The sequence below is a fragment of the Ascaphus truei genome, chromosome 5 (assembly GCF_040206685.1).
Source record: "Ascaphus truei isolate aAscTru1 chromosome 5, aAscTru1.hap1, whole genome shotgun sequence".
NCBI lineage: Eukaryota > Metazoa > Chordata > Amphibia > Anura > Ascaphidae > Ascaphus > Ascaphus truei.
Window position 1 is genome coordinate 9835165 of NC_134487.1, and position 23107 is coordinate 9858271.

The 23107-nt window shown below is 51.7% G+C and overlaps 1 protein-coding gene across 4 annotated transcripts in view; it reads left to right on the forward strand.

Moving 5' to 3' along the window:
* The window catches only part of NRF1 (nuclear respiratory factor 1), a 73688-nt gene extending 50789 nt beyond the window's left edge, over positions 1–22899 (forward strand). The window contains exons 7-11 of one of the 4 annotated variants that reach the window (XM_075599335.1): positions 12499–12657; positions 15260–15451; positions 18173–18274; positions 21095–21252; positions 22635–22897. In XM_075599335.1, the coding sequence (XP_075455450.1) occupies positions 12499–12657; positions 15260–15451; positions 18173–18274; positions 21095–21252; positions 22635–22758 (735 nt within the window). In that variant the 3' untranslated portion in view covers positions 22759–22897. Of the gene's footprint in view, positions 1–12498; positions 12658–15259; positions 15452–18172; positions 18275–21094; positions 21253–22634 lie in introns of all 4 variants that reach the window. The other 3 variants (XM_075599337.1, XM_075599336.1, XM_075599338.1) reach the window with 3 other exon arrangements.
* Positions 22900–23107: the final 208 nt, after the last annotated feature.

The window sequence follows — 23107 nt, forward strand, 5'->3', positions numbered from 1 at the left end:
GAATGATGGAAGTGTGTGCACGGTGCAGGTTCCCCTGCGTGTAAACGCCTCTCGCTGAGGCGTGCGTGTGTGTGCGCACCTGGTTGTGAATGATGGAAGTGTGTGCACGGTGCAGGTTCCCCTGCGTATAAACGCCTCTCGCTGAGGCGTGCGTGTGTGTGCGCACCTGGTTGTGAATGATGGAAGTGTGTGCACGGTGCAGGTTCCCCTGCGTGTAAACGCCTCTCGCTGAGGCGTGCGTGTGTGTGCGCACCTGGTTGTGAATGATGGAAGTGTGTGCACGGTGCAGGTTCCCCTGCGTGTAAACGCCTCTCGCTGAGGCGTGCGTGTGTGTGCGCACCTGGTTGTGAATGATGGAAGTGTGTGCACGGTGCAGGTTCCCCTGCGTGTAAACGCCTCTCGCTGAGGCGTGCGTGTGTGTGCGCACCTGGTTGTGAATGATGGAAGTGTGTGCACGGTGCAGGTTCCCCTGCGTGTAAACGCCTCTCGCTGAGGCGTGCGTGTGTGTGCGCACCTGGTTGTGAATGATGGAAGTGTGTGCACGGTGCAGGTTCCCCTGCGTGTAAACGCCTCTCGCTGAGGCGTGCGTGTGTGTGCGCACCTGGTTGTGAATGATGGAAGTGTGTGCACGGTGCAGGTTCCCCTGCGTGTAAACGCCTCTCGCTGAGGCGTGCGTGTGTGTGCGCACCTGGTTGTGAATGATGGAAGTGTGTGCACGGTGCAGGTTCCCCTGCGTGTAAACGCCTCTCGCTGAGGCGTGCGTGTGTGCGCGCACCTGGTTGTGAATGATGGAAGTGTGTGCACGGTGCAGGTTCCCCTGCGTGTAAACGCCTCTCGCTGAGGCGTGCGTGTGTGTGCGCACCTGGTTGTGAATGATGGAAGTGTGTGCACGGTGCAGGTTCCCCTGCGTGTAAACGCCTCTCGCTGAGGCGTGCGTGTGTGCGCGCACCTGGTTGTGAATGATGGAAGTGTGTGCACGGTGCAGGTTCCCCTGCGTGTAAACGCCTCTCGCTGAGGCGTGCGTGTGTGTGCGCACCTGGTTGTGAATGATGGAAGTGTGTGCACGGTGCAGGTTCCCCTGCGTGTAAATGCCTTCTCGCTGAGGTGTGTGTGCATGTTGTGCGGCGCCTGGCTGTGAATGATGGAAGTGTGTGCACGGTGCAGGTTCCCCTGCGTGTAAACGCCTCTCGCTGAGGCGTGCGTGTGTGTGCGCACCTGGTTGTGAATGATGGAAGTGTGTGCACGGTGCAGGTTCCCCTGCGTGTAAACGCCTCTCGCTGAGGCGTGCGTGTGTGCGCGCACCTGGTTGTGAATGATGGAAGTGTGTGCACGGTGCAGGTTCCCCTGCGTGTAAACGCCTCTCACTGAGGCGTGCGTGTGTGTGCGCACCTGGTTGTGAATGATGGAAGTGTGTGCACGGTGCAGGTTCCCCTGCGTGTAAACGCCTCTCACTGAGGCGTGCGTGTGTGCGCGCACCTGGTTGTGAATGATGGAAGTGTGTGCACGGTGCAGGTTCCCCTGCGTGTAAACGCCTCTCGCTGAGGCGTGCGTGTGTGTGCGCACCTGGTTGTGAATGATGGAAGTGTGTGCACGGTGCAGGTTCCCCTGCGTGTAAACGCCTCTCACTGAGGCGTGCGTGTGTGTGCGCACCTGGTTGTGAATGATGGAAGTGTGTGCACGGTGCAGGTTCCCCTGCGTGTAAACGCCTCTCGCTGAGGCGTGCGTGTGTGTGCGCACCTGGTTGTGAATGATGGAAGTGTGTGCACGGTGCAGGTTCTCCTGCGTGTAAACGCCTCTCGCTGAGGCGTGCGTGTGTGCGCGCACCTGGTTGTGAATGATGGAAGTGTGTGCACGGTGCAGGTTCCCCTGCGTATAAACGCCTCTCGCTGAGGCGTGCGTGTGTGTGCGCACCTGGTTGTGAATGATGGAAGTGTGTGCACGGTGCAGGTTCCCCTGCGTGTAAACGCCTCTCACTGAGGCGTGCGTGTGTGTGCGCACCTGGTTGTGAATGATGGAAGTGTGTGCACGGTGCAGGTTCCGCTGCGTGTAAACGCCTCTCGCTGAGGCGTGCGTGTGTGTGCGCACCTGGTTGTGAATGATGGAAGTGTGTGCACGGTGCAGGTTCCCCTGCGTGTAAACGCCTCTCACTGAGGCGTGCGTGTGTGCGCGCACCTGGTTGTGAATGATGGAAGTGTGTGCACGGTGCAGGTTCCCCTGCGTGTAAACGCCTCTCACTGAGGCGTGCGTGTGTGTGCGCACCTGGTTGTGAATGATGGAAGTGTGTGCACGGTGCAGGTTCCCCTGCGTGTAAACGCCTCTCACTGAGGCGTGCGTGTGTGTGCGCACCTGGTTGTGAATGATGGAAGTGTGTGCACGGTGCAGGTTCCCCTGCGTATAAACGCCTCTCGCTGAGGCGTGCGTGTGTGTGCGCACCTGGTTGTGAATGATGGAAGTGTGTGCACGGTGCAGGTTCCCCTGCGTGTAAACGCCTCTCGCTGAGGCGTGCGTGTGTGTGCGCACCTGGTTGTGAATGATGGAAGTGTGTGCACGGTGCAGGTTCCCCTGCGTGTAAACGCCTCTCGCTGAGGCGTGCGTGTGTGCGCGCACCTGGTTGTGAATGATGGAAGTGTGTGCACGGTGCAGGTTCCCCTGCGTGTAAACGCCTCGTGCGTGTGTGCGCGCACCTGGTTGTGAATGATGGAAGTGTGTGCACGGTGCAGGTTCCCCTGCGTGTAAACGCCTCTCGCTGAGGCGTGCGTGTGTGCGCGCACCTGGTTGTGAATGATGGAAGTGTGTGCACGGTGCAGGTTCCCCTGCGTGTAAACGCCTCTCGCTGAGGCGTGCGTGTGTGTGCGCACCTGGTTGTGAGGGATGGAAGTGTGTGCACGGTGCAGGTTCCCCTGCGTGTAAACGCCTCTCACTGAGGCGTGCGTGTGTGCGCGCACCTGGTTGTGAATGATGGAAGTGTGTGCACGGTGCAGGTTCCCCTGCGTATAAACGCCTCTCGCTGAGGCGTGCGTGTGTGCGCGCACCTGGTTGTGAATGATGGAAGTGTGTGCACGGTGCAGGTTCCCCTGCGTGTAAACGCCTCTCGCTGAGGCGTGCGTGTGTGTGCGCACCTGGTTGTGAATGATGGAAGTGTGTGCACGGTGCAGGTTCCCCTGCGTATAAACGCCTCTCACTGAGGCGTGCGTGTGTGCGCGCACCTGGTTGTGAATGATGGAAGTGTGTGCACGGTGCAGGTTCCCCTGCGTGTAAACGCCTCTCACTGAGGCGTGCGTGTGTGCGCGCACCTGGTTGTGAATGATGGAAGTGTGTGCACGGTGCAGGTTCCCCTGCGTGTAAACGCCTCTCGCTGAGGCGTGCGTGTGTGCGCGCACCTGGTTGTGAATGATGGAAGTGTGTGCACGGTGCAGGTTCCCCTGCGTGTAAACGCCTCTCACTGAGGCGTGCGTGTGTGCGCGCACCTGGTTGTGAATGATGGAAGTGTGTGCACGGTGCAGGTTCCCCTTGCGTGTAAACGCCTCTCGCTGAGGCGTGCGTGTGTGTGCGCACCTGGTTGTGAATGATGGAAGTGTGTGCACGGTGCAGGTTCCCCTGCGTATAAACGCCTCTCACTGAGGCGTGCGTGTGTGCGCGCACCTGGTTGTGAATGATGGAAGTGTGTGCACGGTGCAGGTTCCCCTGCGTGTAAACGCCTCTCGCTGAGGCGTGCGTGTGTGCGCGCGCCTGGTTGTGAATGATGGAAGTGTGTGCACGGTGCAGGTTCCCCTGCGTGTAAACGCCTCTCGCTGAGGCGTGCGTGTGTGCGCGCACCTGGTTGTGAATGATGGAAGTGTGTGCACGGTGCAGGTTCCCCTGCGTGTAAACGCCTCTCACTGAGGCGTGCGTGTGTGCGCGCACCTGGTTGTGAATGATGGAAGTGTGTGCACGGTGCAGGTTCCCCTTGCGTGTAAACGCCTCTCGCTGAGGCGTGCGTGTGTGTGCGCACCTGGTTGTGAATGATGGAAGTGTGTGCACGGTGCAGGTTCCCCTGCGTATAAACGCCTCTCGCTGAGGCGTGCGTGTGTGCGCGCACCTGGTTGTGAATGATGGAAGTGTGTGCACGGTGCAGGTTCCCCTGCGTGTAAACGCCTCTCGCTGAGGCGTGCGTGTGTGCGCGCACCTGGTTGTGAATGATGGAAGTGTGTGCACGGTGCAGGTTCCCCTGCGTGTAAACGCCTCTCACTGAGGCGTGCGTGTGTGTGCGCACCTGGTTGTGAATGATGGAAGTGTGTGCACGGTGCAGGTTCCCCTGCGTGTAAACGCCTCTCGCTGAGGCGTGCGTGTGTGCGCACCTGGTTGTGAATGATGGAAGTGTGTGCACGGTGCAGGTTCCCCTGCGTGTAAACGCCTCTCGCTGAGGCGTGCGTGTGTGTGCGCACCTGGTTGTGAATGATGGAAGTGTGTGCACGGTGCAGGTTCCCCTGCGTGTAAACGCCTCTCGCTGAGGCGTGCGTGTGTGTGCGCACCTGGTTGTGAATGATGGAAGTGTGTGCACGGTGCAGGTTCCCCTGCGTGTAAACGCCTCTCGCTGAGGCGTGCGTGTGTGCGCGCACCTGGTTGTGAATGATGGAAGTGTGTGCACGGTGCAGGTTCCCCTGCGTGTAAACGCCTCTCGCTGAGGCGTGCGTGTGTGCGCGCACCTGGTTGTGAATGATGGAAGTGTGTGCACGGTGCAGGTTCCCCTGCGTGTAAACGCCTCTCGCTGAGGCGTGCGTGTGTGTGCGCACCTGGTTGTGAATGATGGAAGTGTGTGCACGGTGCAGGTTCCCCTGCGTGTAAACGCCTCTCGCTGAGGCGTGCGTGTGTGTGCGCACCTGGTTGTGAATGATGGAAGTGTGTGCACGGTGCAGGTTCCCCTGCGTGTAAACGCCTCTCGCTGAGGCGTGCGTGTGTGTGCGCACCTGGTTGTGAATGATGGAAGTGTGTGCACGGTGCAGGTTCCCCTGCGTGTAAACGCCTCTCGCTGAGGCGTGCGTGTGTGTGCGCACCTGGTTGTGAATGATGGAAGTGTGTGCACGGTGCAGGTTCCCCTGCGTATAAACGCCTCTCGCTGAGGTGTGCGCGTGTGTGCGCACCTGGTTGTGAATGATGGAAGTGTGTGCACGGTGCAGGTTCCCCTGCGTGTAAACGCCTCTCACTGAGGCGTGCGTGTGTGCGCACCTGGTTGTGAATGATGGAAGTGTGTGCACGGTGCAGGTTCCCCTGCGTGTAAACGCCTCTCGCTGAGGCGTGCGTGTGTGTGCACCTGGTTGTGAATGATGGAAGTGTGTGCACGGTGCAGGTTCCCCTGCGTGTAAACGCCTCTCACTGAGGCGTGCGTGTGTGTGCGCACCTGGTTGTGAATGATGGAAGTGTGTGCACGGTGCAGGTTCCCCTGCGTGTAAACGCCTCTCGCTGAGGCGTGCGTGTGTGTGCGCACCTGGTTGTGAATGATGGAAGTGTGTGCACGGTGCAGGTTCCCCTGCGTGTAAACGCCTCTCGCTGAGGCGTGCGTGTGTGCGCGCACCTGGTTGTGAATGATGGAAGTGTGTGCACGGTGCAGGTTCCCCTGCGTATAAACGCCTCTCGCTGAGGCGTGCGTGTGTGCGCGCACCTGGTTGTGAATGATGGAAGTGTGTGCACGGTGCAGGTTCCCCTGCGTGTAAACGCCTCTCGCTGAGGCGTGCGTGTGTGTGCGCACCTGGTTGTGAATGATGGAAGTGTGTGCACGGTGCAGGTTCCCCTGCGTGTAAACGCCTCTCGCTGAGGCGTGCGTGTGTGCGCGCACCTGGTTGTGAATGATGGAAGTGTGTGCACGGTGCAGGTTCCCCTGCGTGTAAACGCCTCTCACTGAGGCGTGCGTGTGTGTGCGCACCTGGTTGTGAATGATGGAAGTGTGTGCACGGTGCAGGTTCCCCTGCGTATAAACGCCTCTCACTGAGGCGTGCGTGTGTGCGCACCTGGTTGTGAGGGATGGAAGTGTGTGCACGGTGCAGGTTCCCCTGCGTGTAAACGCCTCTCACTGAGGCGTGCGTGTGTGTGCGCACCTGGTTGTGAATGATGGAAGTGTGTGCACGGTGCAGGTTCCCCTGCGTGTAAACGCCTCTCGCTGAGGCGTGCGTGTGTGCGCGCACCTGGTTGTGAATGATGGAAGTGTGTGCACGGTGCAGGTTCCCCTGCGTGTAAACGCCTCTCACTGAGGCGTGCGTGTGTGCGCGCACCTGGTTGTGAATGATGGAAGTGTGTGCACGGTGCAGGTTCCCCTGCGTGTAAACGCCTCTCACTGAGGCGTGCGTGTGTGCGCGCACCTGGTTGTGAATGATGGAAGTGTGTGCACGGTGCAGGTTCCCCTGCGTGTAAACGCCTCTCGCTGAGGCGTGCGTGTGTGTGCGCACCTGGTTGTGAATGATGGAAGTGTGTGCACGGTGCAGGTTCCCCTGCGTGTAAACGCCTCTCGCTGAGGCGTGCGTGTGTGTGCGCACCTGGTTGTGAATGATGGAAGTGTGTGCACGGTGCAGGTTCCCCTGCGTGTAAACGCCTCTCGCTGAGGCGTGCGTGTGTGTGCGCACCTGGTTGTGAATGATGGAAGTGTGTGCACGGTGCAGGTTCCCCTGCGTGTAAACGCCTCTCACTGAGGCGTGCGTGTGTGCGCGCACCTGGTTGTGAATGATGGAAGTGTGTGCACGGTGCAGGTTCCCCTTGCGTGTAAACGCCTCTCGCTGAGGCGTGCGTGTGTGCGCGCACCTGGTTGTGAATGATGGAAGTGTGTGCACGGTGCAGGTTCCCCTTGCGTGTAAACGCCTCTCACTGAGGCGTGCGTGTGTGCGCGCACCTGGTTGTGAATGATGGAAGTGTGTGCACGGTGCAGGTTCCCCTGCGTGTAAACGCCTCTCGCTGAGGCGTGCGTGTGTGCGCGCACCTGGTTGTGAATGATGGAAGTGTGTGCACGGTGCAGGTTCCCCTGCGTATAAACGCCTCTCACTGAGGCGTGCGTGTGTGCGCGCACCTGGTTGTGAATGATGGAAGTGTGTGCACGGTGCAGGTTCCCCTGCGTGTAAACGCCTCTCGCTGAGGCGTGCGTGTGTGTGCGCACCTGGTTGTGAATGATGGAAGTGTGTGCACGGTGCAGGTTCCCCTGCGTGTAAACGCCTCTCGCTGAGGCGTGCGTGTGTGTGCGCACCTGGTTGTGAATGATGGAAGTGTGTGCACGGTGCAGGTTCCCCTGCGTGTAAACGCCTCTCGCTGAGGCGTGCGTGTGTGCGCGCACCTGGTTGTGAATGATGGAAGTGTGTGCACGGTGCAGGTTCCCCTGCGTGTAAACGCCTCTCACTGAGGCGTGCGTGTGTGTGCGCACCTGGTTGTGAATGATGGAAGTGTGTGCACGGTGCAGGTTCCCCTGCGTGTAAACGCCTCTCACTGAGGCGTGCGTGTGTGCGCGCACCTGGTTGTGAATGATGGAAGTGTGTGCACGGTGCAGGTTCCCCTTGCGTGTAAACGCCTCTCGCTGAGGCGTGCGTGTGTGTGCGCACCTGGTTGTGAATGATGGAAGTGTGTGCACGGTGCAGGTTCCCCTGCGTGTAAACGCCTCTCGCTGAGGCGTGCGTGTGTGCGCGCACCTGGTTGTGAATGATGGAAGTGTGTGCACGGTGCAGGTTCCCCTGCGTGTAAACGCCTCTCGCTGAGGTGTTGGAAAGAGCAGGTCCTGTCCTGACACTAATTAGGCAGATTCTCACAGATGAACAGGTTTAATGTCACCGCTTCTCCTGCTGATTGTTCCTCCAGAGGGTTACACAGAACCCTCCTTAACAAGCGGCTTGTGCCTCTCAGGTCCCGAGGACCCGTAATTAATCCATCTGGTGAGGAAGAGGAAGAATAGGTGTGTGTAGGTGTCAGAGAGGTGGGGGGAAGGGCCTTTAACCCCTTGTAAAGAAGCTCAGACCGGTCCCCTATATGAATGTACATGGTGGGATTTAGTATACCTGTGGATACAGGAACCTGCCTGGCATTTTCTGTGCATGCATTGGTTAAATGTAAAAATAAATATACGCCCCATGTCTCCCTAATCTATTTAAAGAACATCATTTGGGGAATTGTAGCAACTATCTGTGACACCCTTTGTCTGTTATAGGGGACGACGGGCTGGGGGCTAGTGACGGTTACCGTGGCTCTGTTTGTTTTCTAAACAGGAAACACTTTACATATAAGGCAGCGATTAATACTCCGTGCGATTTATACTCCGTGCGATTAATACTCTGTGCGATTACGATTAATACTCCGTGCGATTAATACTCTGTGCGATGGCGCGCGACAAGTACAAATGGCAGGATCCCTTAGAGGCCGCCCCTAGTGCGCACGACTGAGCGCGATGGCACGACTGCGTTTTTCTAAACACAAATGTCACGTGAGCGATTCAGCCAATCACGGCTGTTGATGAACAGATTTATTTCTGCGTATAATGTAATGTATTCTGCACATACAGTGCTTGCAGGAAAGAGCAGCTGCCCTGGGTTTTAAAAGGATCCAGGGATCACCAAGAAAGTCTTTGGGCAGATTAAGGATATTTGTCCAGGGACTGCAGTTTGAGACGTGTGTGTGTGTGTCTCCTGTCCTGTCCTGTCCTTCCAGGGAGCCGGGATAGGCCTGATGTAGAAAAGCCTCGTGATATCAGTATTCAGATTCTCTTCTTCACAAGTTACTGTTATGTGCGGACTTCTGCCCATCAACCCACATTCATACTCACCAGGCTGGCGAGCTCGGTGTGAGCTGGGGATCCAGGCTGGCGAGCTCAGTGTGAGATGGGGATCCAGGCTGGCGAGATCAGTGTGAGATGGGGATCCAGGCTGGCGAGCTCTGTGTGAGCTGGGGATCCAGGCTGGCGAGATCATTGTGAGATGGGGATCCAGGCTGGCGAGATCAGTGTGAGATGGGGATCCAGGCTGGCGAGCTCAGTGTGAGATGGGGATCCAGGCTGGCGAGATCAGTGTGAGATGGGGATCCAGGCTTGTGAGCTCAGTGTGAGCTAGGGATCCAGGCTGGCGAGCTCAGTGTGTGATGGGGATCCAGGCTGGCGAGCTCTGTGTGAGCTGGGGATCCAGGCTGGCGAGCTCAGTGTGAGATGGGGATCCAGGCTGGCGAGCTCAGTGTGAGATGGGGATCCAGGCTGGCGAGCTCAGTGTGAGATGGGGATCCATACTGGCGAGCTCAGTGTGAGATGGGGATCCAGGCTGGCGAGCTCAGTATGAGCTGGGGATCCAGGCTGGCGAGCTCAGTGTGAGCTTGGGATCCATGCTGGCGAGCTCGGTGTGAGATGGGGATCCAGGCTGGCGAGCTCAGTGTGAGATGGGGATCCAGGCTGGCGAGCTCAGTGTGAGATGGGGATCCAGGCTGGCGAGCTCAGTGTGAGATGGGGATCCAGGCTGGCGAGCTCAGTGTGAGCTGGGGATCCAGGCTGGCGAGCTCAGTGTGAGCTGGGGATCCAGGCTGGCGAGCTCAGTGTGAGCTGGGGATCCAGGCTGGCGAGCTCAGTGTGAGCTGGGGATCCAGGCTGGCGAGCTCTGTGTGAGATGGGATCCAGGCTGGCGAGCTCAGTGTGAGCTGGGGATCCAGGCTGGCGAGCTCAGTGTGAGCTGGGGATCCAGGCTGGCGAGCTCAGTGTGAGCTGGGGATCCAGGCTGGCGAGCTCAGTGTGAGATGGGGATCCAGGCTGGCGAGCTCAGTGTGAACTGGGGATCCAGGCTGGCGAGCTCAGTGTGAGCTGGGGATCCAGGCTGGCGAGCTCAGTGTGAGATGGGGATCCAGGCTGGCGAGCTCAGTGTGAGATGGGGATCCAGGCTGGCGAGCTCAGTGTGAGATGGGGATCCAGGCTGGCGAGCTCAGTGTGAGATGGGGATCCAGGCTGGCGAGCTCAGTGTGAGATGGGGATCCAGGCTGGCGAGCTCAGTGTGAGCTGGGGATCCAGGCTGGCGAGCTCAGTGTGAGCTGGGGATCCAGGCTGGCGAGCTCAGTGTGAGATGGGGATCCAGGCTTGTGAGCTCAGTGTGAGATGGGGATCCAGGCTGGCGAGCTCAGTGTGAGATGGGGATCCAGGCTTGTGAGCTCAGTGTGAGCTAGGGATCCAGGCTGGCGAGCTCAGTGTGAGCTGGGGATCCAGGCTGGCGAGCTCAGTGTGAGATGGGGATCCAGGCTGGCGAGCTCAGTGTGAGATGGGGATCCAGGCTTGTGAGCTCAGTGTGAGATGGGGATCCAGGCTGGCGAGCTCAGTGTGAGATGGGGATCCAGGCTTGTGAGCTCAGTGTGAGCTAGGGATCCAGGCTGGCGAGCTCAGTGTGAGCTGGGGATCCAGGCTGGCGAGCTCTGTGTGAGATGGGGATCCAGGCTGGCGAGCTCAGTGTGAGATGGGGATCCAGGCTGGCGAGCTCAGTGTGAGCTGGGGATCCAGGCTGGCGAGCTCTGTGTGAGATGGGGATCCAGGCTGGCCCATCTTCCGTTCTTCTTTTATCTTCATCATTGTGGCAGTATTGCCCCAAAGTAGGTGGCACGGGTGTAAGTTGGGCAGAAGCAGAGATTGTCCATGGTGATATTTAGGGGGGAGGGGGGTCTTATTGATGATTTTTATCCCCCAACTTCAGTTCTGTCATCACATTCGTAAGTGATCTCAGTGATAATTACAGCCAGGTTAATTGGTTAAATACAGTTTAATTAACGTCTGTGGAATGGTCCCCAGCACGCAGTGTTTCATTGGTAAATTTCAATCTGGGTAAATGTGCTTCTCGCCTCCGCACCCACTTTCACTCCCACGATCAATATGGAGAAACTAAAGCCAAACAAGAAAGGGGATAAGTGGGGAGATATGTATACAGGATACAATGCAATACGAAAACTCCCATGTAACACAATGGGCTGCAGTCGCGGGTCTCTTATACACTCAACATGCAGGGTTTCCGGTGCTGAATTTGAAGGCCTCGGTGAATGAGTGAATGTCCTTGTAGGATTTCCCACTTCAAGGCCTTTCCTTTCCTACAGGCCTCCTCTCCCCCCCTTCCTCCTCTCCCCCCCTTCCTCCTCTCCCCCCCTTCCTCTCCTCCCCCCCTCATTGGGAGGCTCTTGAAGTAAATTAAACCACGCTGAATGTCCAATCTGTTAAAGGCAGCCACATCTTGGATTATAGCAGGGTTGCAATTTTGTTAGTTTGGTTCCATTCTTTACAGAACGTTGTTCTAGGTCCGATACTGACGGATTGTACCTACAGTAGCTGCACGAGGACAGTCCACAATTAGTTGGAGATAACTGTACCAAAGCATTGAAGAGGCTGGACCGATGAAAACCTGCTGAATTTACCACACGTCGGGGCCTGAGTATATTGCGTATATTGCGTATATTGCGTATATCGCGTATATTGCGTATATTGCGTATATTGCGTATATTGCGTATGTTGTCAGAGCTCTGTACAGGATCAGCGCTGATTCTCCGGAGCTTTGGCTGTGAAATCTTTGCATAGAGTTGCGTTTCTGTGATCATTCCCCCGGAGAGTCCAGGTTACACAAGTCTGAACCATCCGCAGCTCTCACCGCAAATTGCCACATCTGGTCTCAGCTGTTTCTACTTTAAATATAACCAAGGAGGGGCCCTTATGTGTAGGTGAGCCGTGGACATTGTGTATTTCAGCTCCATCTATACAGTGTAAGCTTATCACACAGTCACAAGGATATATATCACGCAACATTTCAACAGGATCACATCGTACACACACACACACACACACACACACACACACACACACACACACACACACACACACACACACACACACACACACACACACACACACACACACACACACACACACACACACACATCGTACACACACATCGTACACACACATCGTACACACACATCGTACACACACATCGTACACACACACACACACACACACATCGTACACACACACACACACACACACACACATCGTACACGTACACACACGTACACACACGTACACACACGTACACACACGTACACACACACACACGTACACACACACACACACACACACTCCCCCCCACGCCCCCTAGGTTGCAGACCTGCGTAAGATGTGAATGTGCTCACAAGTGATCTTTTTATTTGCAATATGGTGGAGGTTTCTTGTTGCCTTTTTCACCCACCATAACTTAAAACGTGTGTGTGTGTCACATATAATTGTGTGTCGCATATAATCGTGTGTGTGTATAACACACACATTATAAATATCCACATATACATAAATATGTGTACAGTTTGGTTCCTGTTCTAACGGTCTCATTGCCCATTCTGAGGATAAAGTGCCGCTGTCATTCCCGGTAATGTTTTGCAGTACTCTTATTTGTAGTAATATGACAAAACCTGACGACGCATCGGCCCCACAACTCGTGTGTTTCCAGCGCTCTGAAAACGCGGCTTCCACACTCCCACCCTCCCTGATAAGCCCTGTTTCCGTAGGCTCAGCTGCGTGCGTTCATCCCCGAAATGCTGAAGTACTCCACGGGCCGAGGGAAGCCTGGCTGGGGCAAGGAAAGCTGCAAGCCCATCTGGTGGCCAGACGATATCCCGTGGGCCAACGTTCGCAGTGACGTCCGCACAGAGGAGCAGAAGCAGAGGGTAAGTGCGCCGTTTAGGTCCCGCGCTGCCAGCATCGGGGGTCATCTCGAGCCTAGTGCGCACAAGCTCATCACCGTGCATGTCCCAGGACATCATTATTCTGGGATACTTCGGTAGGGAGATGACCAGTACGCTAACCATATTTTCTTGCGTAGTTCTGGCCGTGTAACCCAACCTCATAGGGAGTTTGGAAGCCGGGTCACTGGTCGCTTAGTCTTTCCCATGAAGCTTCTCCGTCAGTTGGCATGTGCCGGGTTCTTCCCAGGTGACCACTGAGAGAGGTAGTGCAGCACCGAGTATACCTCTGCGCTGCTTCCTTTGGGGCCGTGATTCTTGGCAGGGGAGCAGTGAAAACTCTGGCGAGGATGAACCGCATCACAATTTCTAGAACAAGGAAAAGTGTTCATAAAGCTGGGTAGTTCTGACTTCTAGCAGTCCTGTTTATCCCGGAGACATGCTGGTTCCTTGTAGGGTTTCATCCCTTTTAGGGGAACGACATTGGGGTTCTTCATAGATTATAGTGCACAGAGCTTTTGGCAACACCTCAACGGTTTCTTTCCTGTACACACATATATGTATGTATGTGTGTGTATATATCTATGTATATATCTATATATCTATCCTATCTATCTATCTCTCTCTCTCTATCTCTCTCTATCTCTCTCTATCTCTCTCTATCTCTCTCTCTCTCGCTATCTCTCGCTATCTCTCGCTATCTCTCTCTATCTCTCTATATCTCTATATCTCTCTCTATATATCTCTATATCTCTCTCTCTCTATATCTCTATATCTCTATCTCTCTCTCTCTATATCTCTATATCTCTCTCTCTATATCTCTATATCTCTCTCTCTATATCTCTATCTCTCTCTATCTCTCTCTCTATCTCTCTCTCTATCTCTCTCTCTCTCTCTCTCTCTCTCTATCTCTCTCTCTATCTCTCTCTCTATCTCTCTCTCTATCTCTCTCTCTATCTCTCTCTATCTCTCTCTATCTCTCTCTCTATCTCTCTCTATCTCTCTCTCTATCTCTCTCTATCTCTCTCTATCTCTCTCTATCTCTCTCTATCTCTCTCTATCTCTCTCTATCTCTCTCTATCTCTATCTCTCTCTAGTCCTATAGCACCACTGACATATCTACCCAGTGTATATATATACTATTGTCAGTTTCTTGGTAACCTTTATTGTGCAGTCTTGTGGGTGCGGGGTCTGTTCTTTCTCTTAAAAAAAATGAATATATATATATATCTTTATTTTCATAGTGCCATCCATGTACATAGTGCTTCACAGCAGTAACACACGTCTATAATAACACGTAATGGGAACACGGGCTTTGACATGAGTAGACATTAGAAAAAGGAGTACCCGCCCCGATGGGATTACAATGTAAGGGGTAAGAAGGGAGAACGTACGGAGACGGTAGCACGACCTAACTGTTCTTGTTACTTGCTAATGCAGCAGGGAGCCCCTGCCCAGGCTGCAGTGTGCGGGACGCCCCGTTTCCCCATGTTATCGGGGCGTGACTGGAATGCTTAGCTGTGGGTGTTCCATCTGCTGCTTAATCCCTCAGGCGACTCACGGGGGTATCTGGCTCCCCGGGGTGACCCCTGTGGCCACTAACGTGGTTGTGACGTGGGGTCGGTGGGAAATCTATTTTTTTTTTACCAAGCTTCATTTTCTTAAAACTATGAAGCACCAAATCGAGTGTCGGCTTAAAAAAAAAGGGTAACCGATATTTAGGGGGGGGGGGGGGTACCTTTTTTGTTACTCTTCCACCTGGTTTGCTGACCCGCAATTTGCTGCTTTAACAAGTAATGATCCTTCTCATAGAGCTGGCCATGTATTCTGCACTGTACGCGTTTGCAGAGGCGATACGTCCTGGCCCGAAGAATGGGCAATTCTCATTCTGGTGGCGGAGGTGACCGGGAGTTAGTGACACATCCAAGGTCACAGGGGGGCCGGCGCTGAGCTTGGAACGCACCCACTTCAAAGACTGTGTTCTTAAAACTAAGCCAGGGGGTGCTCAACTCCAGCCCTCAAGAACCCCCGACCCCCTCCAACAGGTCAGGTTTAAAGTATATCTACGCTTCAGCACAGGTGGCTCAATCTTCGACTGCACCATCTGTGCTGAAGCAGGGATATCCTGAAAACCTATTTGGGGGGGTGGGGGTTTGAGAACCCGTTATGCATTCTGCCTGTCATATAATTTGATGCTGGATTAAGGTCACAACCCCGCCCGATATTGTACATTCCTTCTTATATATGTGTGTTCTTTAAGCTTGCCTAAACCGGGGAGTCCCTCAGTTCTGGAAACCCCCAGATAATATGGCCACGTGGTCACCAATAGGATGTTGCCACGTCGTCCCTTGATGACATCACTGTTTTTTTATTGGCCGTTCCGGGTGTGGGGGAGGGGGAACAAAATACCCTGGGAATTCGGGGGCTCGCTAGACATAAAGGGACCCTCGGGGCAGGTAAGATAACCTACAAAAGCATAAAACGAGGGGTGAGTTGCTGCTCTGACTGCTTCCGTTTGCTGCTGTGACTGCTTCCTGTTGCTGCTCTGACTGCTTCCTGCTGCTCTGACTGCTTCCTGTGTCTGCAGGTTTCCTGGACACAAGCGTTGCGGACAATTGTAAAGAACTGTTACAAGCAGCACGGGAGGGAAGATCTCTTGTACGCGTTTGAGGATCAACAGCAGCACGTGACGACTACACATGGCATCGCTCACCTCGTACCGTCCCAAACTGTGGTCCAGACCATCAGTAACCCGGATGGCACAGTGTCCCTAATACAGGTGGGTTATTTTTACCTGCCCTGGTGGCACGGCAGCCCTCAGACAGATCTGCACAGTCAGGATTTTATTGAGCCGTGTTTTGGTCCTGACCGAGGACCCTGCGGCAAACTAGATTGTGTCCTGAATGAAAGCTGTGTGTGTCATCATATGGCGCTGATGAAAACGTACGTGTCACTGCGTTCCTCTGGAACGAGCGCTGTTTTAACGCTTCTAAGCGCTATATTTCAGTTTTTTATTTATTTTATTATTTAGGCTTTTTGAGTATAAGGTGTTCTAGGTGATGTATTATTTCCCAAAGTAACATTTGTATGCCTTGATTTTGTGTACATTTTGTTTTTGAGTACTTTTATAATTGTCACTTGCGAGGAAAAGTTATTCACACTTTGCGTGTGTGATCCTAGTAGTATATGGAATTTACCTTAAGACAGTTCCTTTGTCAGGTCTCAAACATGAGCCCATAAAATCACTATTTCACACTGAATTCGGGTTACGATAAGTGTACAGGCAGTCCTCGTTTTACAACGAATGGCTTATCCAACGCTATGCAATGCATACCTATGTTCATTTTTACAACGCCAAAACGGCTAATCCAATGCTCTTATGACGCTTTGCAAAGTTGTTTGTGTATAATATATATATATATATTATACTATATAATATATTATATTTTTCTATTACATTATATATTGTTATATTATATATATAATACAGTATATGCACTACATAATTTGTGTGTGCTGCATATCTTATTGTCTGCGTAAAATATTTTGTGTATTTTAGCATTAAAAATGCCTTCAGGAACGGAATCTTTCATTTAAACACTGTTCCTATGGGAAAACGTGTTTCGCTTTCCAACGTTTCGCTATCCAACGCCATTTCGAGTAACGCATTGTGTCGGATAACCGGGGACTGCCTGTATATCTATCTATCTATATCTATCAACCGTGCGTGCCTGAGCGATTACTGGCAGTCGTCTTTTTTTTCGCACACGCGCGGTTGGTGTTCCCTGAATTTTTAGTTATTAAATTTTTTTTATTTATGTGGCCTGAAAGCTTAACTGCAAATATCACGGAAATGCTCGCGGCTGTAAGGCGCTCAGAAACAAAGCGATTGCAACGTTGCAATTATCAGAGTTACTCGATGCAAACCTTTCTTTTGAGATTAACTATTGGGGCTCCCCGGGAAGGAGCTGCTCATGCCCCACTTTCGTGATTCTTGGACAGTAAAGTCAGTGATGTCTTCAAATGAGAAGCTACGGAGTTTGTCACTTCCGATGCACACGATGCTTAGTGTCATATTTGAACCAAAATGTCCATATTTATAGAGGGTTATTTTCCCCATATCTTCTTTATTTATCCTCCTGTCTGAGATCAGATACATTGTAAGGAACCCCAACCCTCTCTAATAGCGCTCCTGAGATCAGATACGTTGTAAGGAACCCCAACCCTCTCTAATAGCGCGTCTGAGATCAGATGCATTGTAAGGAACCCCAACCCTCTCTAATAGCGCGTCTGAGATTAGATGCATTGTAAGGAACCCCAACCCTCTCTAATAGCGCGTCTGAGATCAGATGCATTGTAAGGAACCCCGACCCTCTCTAATAGCGCGTCTGATATCAGATGCATTGTAAGGAACCCCAACCCTCTCTAATAGCGCGTCTGAGATTAGATGCATCGTAAATTCTTCTGTATCTGATACAATTTTAAAAGGACCTGACAATTACAGGGGACCCTTTAAGGATGCCCGGGGAACCCAAGGGTTCTTAGGAACCCTGGTTGAAAAGCACTGATCTAAACTGTAGCTGATCTTATGCGCAAGTCCAGCACTGATTAGAATTTTGCCCCGACACCAAGTCCTGCGAGAGGCTGGTATTACATTGTATGTGACTCAGATTAAGGTGGCCACACCGATTTCCCCACAGAGATGTGAACATGGAGTTGTTTGTCGGGACTGTCCTTTTGAGCGCGGAGATTCAACCTATTGCATGGGCTGGCCAAACTCAAGCTTCAAGAGCCACCAACACGCCAGGTTTTAAAGATATCCTTGCTTCAGCACAGGTGGGGATTGAGCCTTGAAACCTGTTGATTGAGCCCCCTGTGCTGAAGCAGGGATATCCTTAAAACCTGGTGTGTTGGTGGCTAATGAGGCCAGCCCTGTGACTTCTTGCTACAGTTCTCACAAGCTGGGCAGGCTGCTGGAGCTGTGTGTGAGCCCGGCTCCACCATATAATTAACTGCCCTCTCTGTATGTGAGCCCGGCTCCACCATATAACTAACTGCCCTCTCTGTATGTGAGCCCGGCTCCACCATATAACTAACTGCCCTCTCTGTGTGTGAGCCCGGCTCCACCATATAACTAACTGCCCTCTCTGTATGTGAGCCCGGCTCCACCATATAACTAACTGCCCTCTGTGTGTGAGCCCGGCTCCACCATATAACTAACTGCCCTCTCTGTATGTGAGCCCGGCTCCACCATATAACTAACTGCCCTCTCTGTGTGTGAGCCCGGCTCCACCATATAACTAACTGCCCTCTCTGTATGTGAGCCTGGCTCCACCATATAACTAACTGCCCTCTCTGTGTGTGAGCCCGGCTCCACCATATAACTAACTGCCCTCTCTGTATGTGAGCCCGGCTCCACCATATAACTAACTGCCCTCTCTGTGTGTGAGCCCGGCTCCACCATATAACTAACTGCCCTCTCTGTGTGTGTCTCCCGCAGGTTGGCACAGGAGCTACCGTGGCCACTCTCGCCGACGCCTCAGAACTGCCAACCACAGTAACCGTTGCACAAGTTAATTACTCCACGGTCAGTGATGGCGAGGTAAGGACCGAGGGCCTTATTCTATATACAACGACGTGGCCGCTTTCGGACGCAGATCCCCATTGAAGTGACTGCAGATTTTTTTGCCGAAAAACGTCCCGAACGGCTACTTCGGCGTATATAGAATTTCCCGCTAAGTGGACAGCACAGCACCGGATGCGGGTGACCTTGTATTCAGAAACCCGACAACTCCAGTTCTCCAGAACCCCCAACAGGTCCGGGTTCAGTCAAAATCACTGAGCCTCAAGGGCCACCAGCGGGTCCGGTTTTAAGGATATCCTTCAGCACAGGTGGCTCAATCAGTCCTTGCTTCAGCACGGGTGGCTCAATCAGTCCTTGCTTCAGCACGGGTGGCTCAGTCTCCAGACTGAGCCACAGAATGAGCCACCTGTGCTGAAGCAGGGATATCTTGAAAACCGGACCTGTTTGGGGTTCTGGAGGACTGGAGTTGGCCACCTCTGATCTACTGGACCGTTGACTGGTCATGGCGCCTAGCGCGTTGTCAAACAGATCCTTGCTCGCGGTCGCGTGAAGCCGCCTTCCATTGCTCGAAAAGGTTTCGGCGACGTAATGAGCTGAAATCCAATACACGGAGCTGAAACCTTCCCCATCATAGGGTAGGCGGTTTTGCCTGACAGTGATCACTTCCTGTCTCTTTGCTGCGGCGGTGAAATCGCTTGGAACGTGGCAAGCCCACCTGGGGCCATTTCATTTTTAAATGAAGGGGGATTCCTGCGGAGATGAACCGGGTTATTTGTACCCCCGGGGACCTCCCCTGGCTCTCGAGATAATTACAGATCTACTTCCCCGGTGGTCCCTTCTGTGGAAGCAATATGGCCACCAAATCTACCCGGATCCGCGTCATTGGTTGCGGCTTGCTGTTGGCTCACCCCGTGGAGCCATGTTAATTTCTCCGTGAGTGAACACCGGCGCCTAAAACCAGAAGTATCCCGGCAACCAGGGAGTCCCCGGCGCTGAAAGCGACACAGGTCAGGTTTTTAAGGATAGCCCTGCTTCAGCTGAGGTGGCTCAGAAGACTGAGCCGCTGCTTGAGCCACCTGTGCTGAAGCAGGGACTGATGGAGGCACCAGTGCTGAAGCAGGGACATGCTGAAAGCCTTACCTGTTGGGGGATCTTGAGTACTGGAGTTGAGGACCTGCGGGTTTTATAGCATTTCTTCAGGCTCGGCCCTGGACCTTAACGCTGCGTCAGAGTTGATTTATTTTTGTATCCTTTGTGCTGGGATTGGTCAATCTCTCAAAATGACCGGAAGAAATGTTTCATGATCATATTAAAGCTGCAGTTCAGTCTTTTTTTTTTTTTTACATTTATTTTTTTACTTCAATAGTTTCATGTGGGCAATCTCTAATTACCTATAGAACTGTATAGCTGCAGGTCAATTTGTTCTCCATGTATTGATAGGTCGAAATTTGGTGACATATTAAAAGCTGGGATTTGTTTATATTCTGCTTGTCTGTCAGTGGAAGCTCATGAATATTCATGAGCACTCCTGCACTGACATGTGCTAGAGGGAGGGCAGGGCTGACAAAGGGGTGTGCCAGGGCTTGTGACAGGACATGAAGGGGCAGTGCCTAGCAAATGGCTGTTAAAATAGAATACAAGAAAATTGGTCTTTCAAAGTTGTTTTTTTAAAAACAGAAAATGCTAAAAGTATTTTTTCTTACTACAGAACTGATTTATTAAAAAAACACACATGCAGGATATTGACTGAACTGCAGCTTTAATCGGGATACATTTATGTTCAATAAGCAAAACTATTAGTCACAGTTTAATTCACGTGAGAACTTTTTCACCGTAGATGTTACAAATTAAGAATTGGGCAGGTATCTAGTTTGAACCTTTCTTACAAATTGAAGTTTTCTGAATAAATGAAATGTTAAAATAATGAAGATGCCCCTAGAGCAGGCTCCAACACGGAGTACCGGGCACAGCACAAACAGGGGCTGCTATCCCCATTTCAATCTGACATGTAAATGGCCGTTCCCTAAAATATGTCCCCATTGGCTTACTGATGCAATACTGCCATTATCACCCATTTGAAAGGAGACAAACCACGCAGGATCCGACATATGTGATTTTTTTAATAAATCCGTTCTTTAGTTTTAGATAATATTTATTACCCCTTCTTTAAAAATGTGTTTTTTATTCAACTCTTAATGCCATTTTTAATGCGTTATAATATACTGAGCATCCTGTGATTTCTATAGCAGGCTTTAGCACACCTCCCCAGCAGTGCAAGAACTTTATAACACTTTCCTGTTTGTGATTATTTGTTGCCAATATTCCCAGCAGTTTGAGCTGCAAACTGAAACAATACATAATGTTACCTTAGTCATGTAAGAATACATTGGTGCTGCTGAAACTGAAAGGCAGCCATTTAGTGAACCCCGGGAAGCAGGTTTTTGCGATCGAACCTATCGGCAGATTAGGTAATTAGTTTTCAATAAAGGTAAAGGCTGCATATATTAAAACACAAAAAATAAATATATATTTTTAAGCCGCTTGGATTGCGCTTTAATCTTGATTTTTCATTATCGCCTTGTTATTATTATTATCATGTGTATATTGCCCGACATCTGTGCTGTGCTGTCTGTCTTTCGATTAAAGTGGGACTCTCGTGGTCCTCGTGCAACCAGATATTGGTGCAAATCCATGTGATTTACTTGTTAATGTTGTTACCTGACCTGCTCTGTGACCATGAAACCTTCACGCCAGGCGCTGTTCCTAATAATAATGTGCTGATCCCTGCGCTGTGACCCGGGGAATGAACTCTTTAATGGCCGCATTAAACACCTCCAGGTAGAACAGAACTGGGCGACACTTCAGGGGGGCGAGATGACCATCCAGACGACGCAGGCATCGGAGGCCAACCAAGCTGTGGCATCCCTGGCAGAAGCCGCGGTGGCAGCATCTCAGGATATGTCCCAAGGAGCGACGGTGACCATGGCGCTTAACAGGTAGCTAAATAACGCTTTATAAGGACCACTTTCTCCATAGAAGTCTAGTTCTCATTGCACCATAGACCAGTTTTTTCCTACTGCCAAGCGGTGACGTGTCGGGGTGCGGTGCACTAAGCAAGTCATTAAGGTGATCGGCATACAGTTAGGTCTGGAAATAATCGGACACTGACACAATTTTCATAATTTTGGCTCTGTACGCCACCACAATGGATTTGAAATGAAACAACCGAGATGCAATAGAAGTGCAGACTTTCAGCTTTAATTCAAGGGGTTGAACAAAAATATCGTATGAAACGTTTAGGAATTGCAACCATTTTCATACACAGTCCCCTTATTTCAGGGGCTCAAATGTAATTGGACAAATTAACACAATCATAAATAAAATGTTCATTTTTAATACTTTGTCGAGAATCCTTTGCAGGCAATGACTGCTTGAAGTCTGGAACGCATGGACATCACCAAACGCTGGGTTTCCTCCTTTGTGATGCTTTGCCAGGCCTTTACTGCAGCTGTCTTCAGTTGTTGTTGTTTGTTCGTGGGTCTTTCTGCCTTAAGTTTTGTCTTCAGCAAGTGAAATGCATGCTCGATCGGGTTGAGATTAGGCGATTGACTCGGCCATTGCAGAATATTCCACTTCTTTGCCTTAAAAAACTCCTGCGTTGCGTTCGCAGTATGTTTTGGGTCATTGTCCATCTGTAAAGTGAAGCGCCGTCCAATCAACTTCGCTAAATCTGAGCAGACAATATATCCCTATACACTTCAGAATTCATCCGGCTGCTTCTGTCTTCTGTCACATCATCAATATACACTAGTGACCCAGTGCCATTGTAAGCCATGCATGCCCATGCCATCACACTGCCTCCACCGTGTTTTACAGATAATGTGGTATGTTTCGGATCATGAGCCGTTCCAAGCCTTCTCCATACTTTTTTCTTCCCATCATTCTGGTACAGGTTGATCTTGGTTTCATCTGTCCAAAGAATGCTGTTCCAGAACCGGGCTGGCTTTTTGAGATATTGTTTGGCAAAGTCTAATCTGGCCTTTCTATTCTTGAGGCTTATGAATGGTTTGCACTTTGTGGTGAACCCTCTGTATTTGCTCTCGTGAAGTCTTCTCTTTATGGTAGATTTGGATAATGATATGCCTACCTCCTGGAGAGTGTCCTTCACTTGGCTGGATGTTGTGAACGGGTTTTTCTTTACCATGGAAAGGATCCTACAATCATCCACCACTGTTGTCTTCCGTGGACGTCCAGGCCTTTTTGTGTTGCAGAGCTCACCAGTGCGATCTTTTTTTTCTCAGACTGTACCAAACTGTTGATTTGGCCACACCTAATGTTCCTGCTATCTCTCTGATGGATTTTCTTTTTTTTTTTGCAGCCTAAGGATGCCCTGTTTCACTTGCATTGAGAGCTCCTTTGACCGCATGTTGTGGGTTCACAGCAACAGCTTGCAAATGAGAATGCCACACCTGGAATCAACTCCAGACCTTTTACCTGCTTAATTGATGCTGAAATAACGAAGGAATAGCCCACACCTGTCCATGAAACAGCTTTTGAGTCAATTGTCCAATTCCTTTTGGTCCCTTGAAAAAGACGGGGCTACATATTAAAGAGATGTAATTCCTAAACCCTTTCTCCAATTTGGATGTGAATACCCTCAAATTAAAGCTGATAGACTGCACTTTAAGCCCATATTCATTATTTAACTGTAACGTGAATTTATTTTGGTACACAGCCGAAATAACCGAAATAACAAAACTTGTATCCGTGTCCAATTATTTCCGGCCCTAACTGTATATGTTCCATAGAATAGCCCTTAAAACAGGGGCGTAGCTATACCCCGGGGACACG